At 36.6% G+C, this 8,984-nt stretch overlaps 2 protein-coding genes across 2 annotated transcripts; both read right to left on the minus strand.

Moving 5' to 3' along the window:
• Positions 1–1,680: 1,680 nt before the first annotated feature.
• On the minus strand, positions 1,681–7,082 carry LOC134840166 (phenylalanine--tRNA ligase beta subunit-like). Its single transcript, XM_063855875.1, has 3 exons — positions 5,965–7,082; positions 3,349–3,564; positions 1,681–2,894 (listed from the first exon to the last, which is right to left on the minus strand). The coding sequence occupies exons 1-3, from the start codon at positions 7,066–7,068 to the stop codon at positions 2,445–2,447; spliced, it is 1,770 nt and encodes a 589-aa protein (XP_063711945.1). The 5' UTR covers positions 7,069–7,082; the 3' UTR covers positions 1,681–2,444.
• Positions 7,083–7,185: 103 nt separating this feature from the next.
• Positions 7,186–8,958, minus strand: LOC134840767 (cleavage stimulation factor subunit 1-like). Its single transcript, XM_063856799.1, has 2 exons — positions 8,691–8,958; positions 7,186–8,403 (listed from the first exon to the last, which is right to left on the minus strand). Exons 1-2 carry the CDS (start codon positions 8,898–8,900, stop codon positions 7,300–7,302), a joined length of 1,314 nt encoding a protein of 437 aa, XP_063712869.1. The 5' UTR covers positions 8,901–8,958; the 3' UTR covers positions 7,186–7,299.
• Between the last annotated feature and the right edge of the window lie 26 nt (positions 8,959–8,984).

Consider the following 8,984-nt stretch of genomic DNA (forward strand, 5'->3'; position numbering starts at 1 on the left):
ACTTTCCAATTTATTTAATTAAATTGTGAAACAAAAATTTTGATGGTTTCACGTTGCGAAAATAGGAAAAAATAGGACTTGAGTAAACTTTTGAACCCTTGCAATGTCTTGGCTTTTTAACAGAACATAGGTACTCGAAAACAGAACAACATGTGTCAAATGAAACTTCTTAAGCATTTATATATACGATATAGAAACTCTTGTTAAATATGCAAAAAATACGTTGAAAAAGTTTAAACATGAAAACATATGGACTTTTTAAACATGTCAACTTAGGGACTTCTTAAACATGTGTAACAAGAACCGCCAATTAAATAATAGAAAAGATACATGCCGGCACGTTAAACCGTTGAGTGATTATTTAGATATTTATATTGATTGCAAGTTCTCATTAGTGAGTTCCATTCTCATTACTGATTTCGTTAAAATGAAACTTGAAAAACAATGTGGAAAAGTTTCACAATGAAGGCTTTATTAACCAACATACCAGCTATAAGACTACTACTGTAGTAATATTGTTCCTATTTTACAGCATGGTATTCTGATTTACTGATGTTTCGGTTTTACTATTTTGAAAAAAAATTTCGTTTTGCAAAAAAAAATAAAGTTTTTTTTTCGAAAACAGCAAGATCACTGTGCCAAAACAACATGCTGACTGTATTTGAGTATCATATCTACCAAGCTTTGAAATTTGTTCTCAAATCTCAAAAAAAATTTGTATTGTGAATGTTTTTTCAATGAATTGATCACTTTTCAACATTCTAAGAAAATTACAAGACAATCCAGTACTAATTTACTCTCGAAACCTTTTTGAAACGGAAAGTTGAAAGATTCTCGGTACAGCATAAAGCTTGCAAGTTATATGCCAATTTGAAAACACTAAATTTGCTGCCAGCAGAAATTGAATATAGTACTTTAAGTGAAATATCGCGTTTTTACCATAAATTCAAAACTTCGTTTTTAAATCAAAATAGGGAATTTTATTTATATTTTTATATATATTTTTGTTTTTTATTTTATTTTCTTGTAGGTTTTATAAATATGTATGTATAAAACCTGCAACAAAAATTAACCCATGGTTCAAATGCTGCTGGACATTCAAGATGCCAGCTAGTAGATACTATCGTAGTAAAAATGGTTCCTATCTTACGGGATGGGATTCTGGTTAACAGAATTTGCAGTTTCACACAAATAAATGGGTCAAATGCTTCTGAAAATTCATGACGGAAAAATGCCCTTTTAAAACGTTTTAGTTTTCGAGATATCCCAGTTTTCAGAAAAATTTTGAAGTTGTCTCAATAAAAAAAGCTCCAAATACCTCAATTATATCATCTCATACAAAATAGCAATGTTACATCAAGTAGCAGATAGATGTGAACACCAGTTTGCCCGACGTCGAGTCATTCAACGGTATGATTTTTCTATATTTAAAAAAAATGTATTGCATAGCTCGGACGAAATTCTCCGACGGATAAAAGGAGCAAAAATTAATAATGAAAGTGAAACGTGCCGAAATATCGTCGTTTTCTTAACCAATCTAAGTTATTACAAAGATGATGAGTACATTTTTCCAAACTAACCGCCTCCTTAGAGCAAAATTTACAGAGGCGAAGCTATGCATCGCAAACACTTGCAAGAACAAGACTAAAAAGCAGCTCTACCAAGTGAAATAAGAAACAGTAAAACTAAGCCTCCAATTAGCTAGAACACGTTTATTTGTAGGACTCGAATCTGCGATCTACTGCAATTACGAGATTTTGAGTCTCACGCACTACCCACTCAGCCACACAAGCTGAACAACCAACAAACACTATTCATGAATAAAGCAGCTACATATGCTAAACAATTGCCAAAACCATTCAGCAAAAGTAGCACCAAATAGACTCAATTTTGCAGGTAATAATTTGGAAGATAACAACTGAAGGCATCCACACTAAATTTGCATGTAACAAATCGCAAAGCATGAAGCCACATTATGTATAAATTATGCATTTCAAAAAATTGCGAGATAAATTGAGTTTAAAATTTCTGAAATCGAGTTTTCATTATTGTTATGTTGTTTCAAACAAATCACTTTTTCCGGTTTATTTGATGAATTAAAAATGCATCAACTGTGTTAACTTGTTATTATTCGAATGTCAAAGCACATGTATTAAAAACTGTACAGGTGCCCCAAAAGTGGCACCAAAATTTGCGACTTAGGTTGGGAGAAAAAGAAGGTCCGTACTAAGAAGCTTCGCAAGTGTAAAAATAATTTCGTTTCTGGCAAGGGTTAAAAACTGTTAGATTTCAACGTTTTCTTCCATTCATAGCATCTCCACTTCATTATCACAATTCAATTTCTTCATTCATGCAACGCAGAAATATTTGTGCTTTAGAAATTCGATAATTACAAAGAGTTAAGGCCGAATTGTACAACAAGCATTAAAATAATAGACATCAATTTATAGAACAAACGGTTCAACATTTATCTCAAGCACCGAGCAAGGATAAATAAGGTCGAAATTTTTCAGTACACTCGGGTGAATCACTCCTACCATTCCTAACGTATGGGTCGATTTCTTCTCTTCGCTTCCATCTGGACTCCAACTACATACAACCTCTGCGCATCGACCAGGGAAAAACAATGTGTCATCCGCTTCTTTGATGACATAATCTCCATTTTTGACCTCTAGAAGTTGCATTACTCTGTCCAATAGTCCGTGGATGACTTCGAAACCACTAGTTTTGCCGTAGAATATAGCAGCCAGTCTTCGTTCGTTTCTGGCACCGACGTCTTTCGTGGAGTCCAGCAGTACGACGTCTGAGAGTTCGAACAGTTTGAGAGGAAGCGGCATTTTGCGGTTGCTCGAAACTGTTTTCAGCAGACCGGGGATCAAAGATGTACGCACAACCTACAAAAATAACAACACTAAAATAGAACAGACATTTTATAACCTCGGCGTAGAACCCAATGGCGTATCTAAAACTATAAATACTCCAAAACAGCGACAGGACACTTTACTGCTCAGCCAAAATAATTAAATCCGAACAACTACCAGCATAACATTGCCAAAAGTAGCTATAAAAACTAGTAAAGAATTATGACCATGAGAAAACTGGTTGGAAACTTTCCAATGTCGTTCGAATCACGACTGTAACGGCTTTGATCAGAAAAATCACTCGAACCATTCCAATGATTATTTCTGGCACCTGATTTTGCGTGAAAAAAAAAAAAACAAACAAAAAGACCCAAAGACAAAGTTCCTCTTCAATTTCATTCGTCGGAACAATAAGTTAAAAACGTTTTTAAGCATAGGCGAATCATTTAGAGCTTGATTCAGACCGAAAGTTTGATTTAAAACTTGCCTGGAATTCAAGAGTGGCTGGGTTTGAGATATGGACCGCATTCTCAATGGCCTTGTCCACATCCTCTTTACAAATACTGGAGGAGATGTCTGCGCGTGAACAGAGTGAGAACGTGAACACTTCGGTGTAGCCAGCCATGGCCACATTCTCCTTCAACTTGTCACTCAGTTTGTTCACGGGTAGCTGATGGGCTACTGTGTTGGTAGACGGAAACACCTGAATACATTTGGTAGGTCATTGGCAAAAATCTCAATAGAAACACAAGCAAAAAAAAGCAAACATCAGCACGACGTCAAATATCATTGGCACAGTTAGCATAAATTTCCTGGCGTGTTAAAAATTCTAAGAGCACAAAATTGAAGTTCGACGTTCTTTCTTTTCTGAAGAAAAGAAAGAAACAAAAAGATAACGTTTTAATTCATATAGTTAATTTGATGATGTTCAAAAAAACTATTCAATTTCAAAGAGTACTTTATTACACAAGTGAACCAGAAGTTATGCCAATTTTCAAAACAGATGCGAAGCGGAGAATAAAATTCGTTTCGTTACCTTGTCTTTTGTTCTTCCCATTGCGATTAGCAAGGGTATTGCAACCGGGTACTAGACTTTTCCATTTCAAAAATTTTGTTATCAGGACTCATATTAACTCATCTCCTGCTAGTACCTTAGTTAGCAATGAATTCAAATTTCTTAGCGTCTCCGGCACGCTTTAGTGTGCCGGAGACGCTAAGAAATTTGAATTCATTGCTAACTAAGGTACTAGCAGGAGATGAGTTAATATGAGTCCTGATAACAAAATTTTTGAAATGGAAAAGTCTAGTACCCGGTTGCAATACCCTTGCTAATCGCAATGGGAAGAACAAAAGACAAGAAAAACTGCGACAATATTTACAAAAATATTGAATATTAAAAAAAACTACTTAAAAAAAATCACACATTGTCAAAGCGAGCTTCGCAACACTCGCGATACAACACAAACTTAGCATTGTAAGCTAGAAGAAAAAAAAATCAGACCGAAGTTTCCCAGTCGATTTTTTTCAAAATCGAAAAAAAACTACCTTTAAAAAACTTCACGCACTTGTCTTGAATGTCATCCAATTTGAAGCAAATATGTCAAGAAAGACAATCATCACGGACATTACTTGGCTAGAACCCACTTAAGCCGAAAACAAAATGAAAAAAGATCAGAGCTGTAATTCGCAGTTTTAGGCACCATTCGTACTGAAACACAATAAAAAAGTTTGTTTCCCTTCAATTGACGCCAAATGGGGAAATTAGTCTATTAAGCAGAAGTCAAACCAATTTATGCACAACTCAGAAACGGTAACCTTACAAATAGCAGAACTACTATCAATTATAGTTAAGAATTACTGAAACCAGATGAAAATGATTCTTCGAAAAAAGTTCAATCTTTGGAAATTAAGACAACAACAAAAAAGTTTGTCAAACGATAGTCCGCCAATTCATGAGTTTCCAAAAAAATAAATTAATTTCCACACAACTGAAAAAACAGAACTCAAGTTTCAAATGGGACTCAAACTCTAGACCTTATGTTCCCAAAGCGCTGGCTCTACCTCTAGATCAAGTGAGAAGCGGCCGAACATGTGTCGAGGTTGCATTACAAAGCAAGGTCAAAATTTTTCAGATTAGTAAGAAAAGTTGTTTATGCGAAAAAGTCTAGTTCTGGATTACAAGCACACTTACTCTCGCAAGTGAAAAAAAGCATATTCTAAAAAAAACAAGGAAAACCAATTGCTAAAAAAGTACCACAGAAAGTTTCCACAACAGTTATCATTAATAATGAAGTTAAAAATATATATATATTCCTACTAAACCTAATTGAGAAAACTGAATCAATTGATAATTTCGTCATTCTGAAAAACAAATTTATAAAAAATTTGTTTTTCGCGCGATTTGAAATTTTGCTTACCAAACCAATTTGAACTAAAAAAAGTGAATTCGAAAAGATGGAACCACGAAAAATGAAAATTGAGCGCGAACGAATTTCCTTGAAAATCAATGAAAAATTATTACGGCCCTTCACTACGTTAATTGGTACTCAAAAACGGTCCAACACAATCTGTTAACCTTTTGATACCTTACTTTTGCATTAAATCGAAACTAACATAATCAAACAAGGAAAATGTTCTTTTTGCAACAAATGAAGACTGACCGGTCTCGAAACATTGATATTTTTCGTTGTAAGCATGGGCATAACCTGTGTCTCAAATATTTAGAATTAGTTTTTAGAACTCGTTTTTTGAAAATTCTCAACTTTCGAATTTCAAAGAAAAAACAGATGCCATTAAATCTATTTTTCTTTGAACTTTTGAAACTTATGATTGGCCTTTTTTGATAAAAACTTTTTTTGAGAAAACTGGATCAATAAGTTATATTTTTATTTCGCTGGGAAACCTAATAATAAATTCCATTTTCGAAACTAGAAGTTAATCATGTTTTTGTGACTCTTCCATTTTCGCTGTTTCCAACTGATTTTCCGAAATAAAATAACCAACTGAATTAGCGAGACAATTTTTTCAAAATTTAATTTATTTAAAACCAGAGATTATGCAGCAGCTTCACTAAACCTTCAGATCAAAAACTGGAAGTTCTCACCTTTTCAACATTGTTGTATCCGAATGCAATGGCGATGTCCTCATAGATATCACACGCATGCAACACATCCGCCCTGGTCGGAGGAATCGTGACTTTAATGGCATCTCCATTACTTTGCAGTTCTGCACTCAGGCACATTTTGGTCAACAAGTTTGCCATCTCGTTGACCGGAATATTGACCCCTATTTTCTTATTAGCCATACTTCCGCTAACTACTTCTGTGCGATAATTCAATTGAGGCAGACTCTTTGTTTCGCCTGTCGTTTCATATACCACGTTCACTGGCTCGACAGTGAACTGAGCCGAACAGTACTGGCTGAACAATGTGACAATAGTGTTAAGTACAATTTTGGCTTTGGTTTCATCAGTAGCTGTGCATTCGATGAAAATATTTTTGGTGTTTGCACTCATTTTGCTGTGATCACCATTAATTATAGGCGGCATTGAGCATACTATTCCCTGTGAATCATAAATGACAGGGTACAAAGGTTCGTTCTCGAGAATTTTCAGGTATCCTCTCAAAGCCAAATCGGATTTGTAGTGCTCCATTAGCTCTTCAGCGTCGAACTCCTTTTTCTGGTTGAGCGGTTTAAACTTGATTTCTTTCGGAGGCAGAGCTTTGTACACAAAAGGAGGTTTAATAGTGTCTAAGTCATGCGTTCCGATCGCCACAAGCGTTCTTCGTCTTCCCAAATTTAGATGAAGTTTGTCCTGAAGATCAATGAAACTAGCCAACGCCCCGGAACTCAACGTCACATCTCTCAAAACAGCCGCTACGCAAATCGGCCTTACATCTTTAGTACTGGACTCCACGGTCAATGTAATTCTACCATTCTCTGGTTCTACAACTTTGTAAATTGGACTCTCTGAAAGTTGTGCGGTGTATACTTTCAGTGCTCTCAACAGTCCCTCAGAACTCAGAAGATCGTATCGATTTGCAGGAAGTTCGACTCTGTAAGTGACTCTATCGGTTCCAGGCTCCACTTCCACTTCGTCTAACTCGAGGCCGTAGTCGAACAGAAGGTCACCGAAAGGCTCTTCTTCACATAACTTTTCGCCCAGTTCCTTCAGCACTGTTTCTTTTCCAACTGAGATGATAGGCATGATATTCACATACAAAATCTGAAACAAACCATTGATGTGGTTCCAAAATACTGCTAAGACACTTGTCTAAAACTTTAAAAGAGATGTTCTAGATCCATTAACATACGACAAAAAACATCAGAAAAAAAACAAGTTTAACTTAGAAAAAACAATATAAAGCAAACAGATCACTGGTATAATCAAAAGTGGTTTATTTCTTTTTCACGAGAGTTTGATATGCAAAGACGTTTTTCACGACTCCAGAGGTTTAGCATACCAAAATCTAGCTCGGTAATCATCACCACATGTCATCATTCCGGCGTGAACAGGTGAATGCGCAATGAATCTTACAGACCTCGAATGGACTAGCGGAAGCAGCCTCATCCGTTCTCCATTCCTCGAAGACCAGCAACACAAACTAGTGGCTCCTTCATCTGGGAAAAAGACGTAGTCCTCTGTATGGTTGAACACCGCAGGGACTCTTTTGGTCATCTTCTGAGATCCGGCTCCTGTGTATGTCAATATATCTCTAGAAGTTCCGATCTCCCAAAGTTTGACTAGGGAGTCTTTACCAGCAGTTAAAAGATATCTTGAATTTTTACTAAATCGAACGGAACAAATTGACTCTCCTCCATGCGCGCCGAGTATATTTTGAATACATCTGCTTGATACACCGTCCCAGATTTTGATATTTCCCGCTTTGTCTCCGCTCGCATATAATCTGCCATTGGGAGCGTAGTCGACAGCGTTTACGAATTTCGTGTGATGCTCTCGTGGATTCGCGGCCACAAAACACGAACCGTTTTCAAGATTATACATACGCAATACAGGATGACGACATGCTACTAAAAGCCACTCGCCTCCCGGGTGATAGCTAACATCTTTGATAGGTTCCACGTCTTCCAAAGTTCTCACTGCTTTTTTACTCGCAGTTTTTGAGTAATCATATACTTTTACCATCTTATCCTTCGCCCCTGAAGCCATAAAGGTATCGAATGGATGGAACTTGATACAGGTGATTTCATTCACGTGATCGTAGTAAGTTTTGATGACCGGATGTTGATCTGCTGACTCATTGGCGGCGTCTGAAGTTCCTTTGATCAGCATTTTGTCAACGTCCAGAAGCTTGATGGAAGCATCAACTGATCCCGTAGCGACATACTGACCGTCGTAACTGAATCCTGTAGTCTTGCAGGGATCTTTGTGACTTGTGACATACACAGTGTCGTAATTTACAGCTTCAGGAGTCATGATGAGAACATCACTTTCGTACTCCAGATCGATTCCACTAGATGCGGTTGGCGCCACCGTCCCACCAGGCGCCAACACCACATGGCTTATTTGCGTCTGCTTCTCCTGCAAAAGAAAGCAATTTAAAAAACACATCTTTAACCAGGCTCAAAATTCTTAGATTCGTTTGTCGTGTGGTTTTTTCCTCGGGTTTCACGAGAGTCGGAAAATCCAAACTGGCTGATATTAAGGTTTCGAATTAGTCGAAATACCCATTTCGATAAACCTGCATATGTTAAATTTCGATCAATATTGACTGCCGTATAGACAAAAACTTCGGTCGAAAATCTTCATTTCAAAAATAGCTCATTATTAAATACTCCTTTATTTTCATTTAAAATTAGCAAACAAACCTGTTCTGCTTTCTCTGCAGATTCGGCATGGAGTCCTTTTTGGAACACACTGAGAAGTCTCCCGGATGGAGGGCATTCTGGATTTGGCATTATGACTTGAATGAGAGAAAGGGCCTGGTCATGATGACCATCGTACAAAAGCTGACTTATTATACATCTGTAGAGTTCATCTTTGTCTTTCAAAGCAGATCTGTTTGCAACTCCCGACATTATTTTTACAAATCTGAAATTTACCAATTTATATTCTATAGTCTAATTCTATGATAATCACTACTGGTTCAGATTATGAGAAAG

The sequence above is a fragment of the Symsagittifera roscoffensis genome, chromosome 2 (assembly GCF_963678635.1).
Source record: "Symsagittifera roscoffensis chromosome 2, txSymRosc1.1, whole genome shotgun sequence".
In the NCBI taxonomy this organism is placed as follows: Eukaryota; Metazoa; Xenacoelomorpha; order Acoela; family Convolutidae; genus Symsagittifera; species Symsagittifera roscoffensis.

Bases quoted from the DNA above. Each gene is read 5' to 3' on its own strand.
- LOC134840166 (XM_063855875.1), bottom strand. From the start codon at position 7,068: ATGCCTATCATCTCAGTTGGAAAAGAAACAGTGCTGAAGGAACTGGGC. The intron at 3,565-5,964 runs GTGAGAACTTCC...AAATGTATTCAG, and splicing joins GATACAACAATGTTGAAAAG to GTGTTTCCGTCTACCAACAC. The intron at 2,895-3,348 runs GCAAGTTTTAAA...TTATTTTTGTAG, and splicing joins CAGCCACTCTTGAATTCCAG to GTTGTGCGTACATCTTTGAT.
- LOC134840767 (XM_063856799.1), bottom strand. From the start codon at position 8,900: ATGTCGGGAGTTGCAAACAGATCTGCTTTGAAAGACAAAGATGAACTC. The intron at 8,404-8,690 runs GTTTGTTTGCTA...TTTCTTTTGCAG, and splicing joins CTGCAGAGAAAGCAGAACAG to GAGAAGCAGACGCAAATAAG.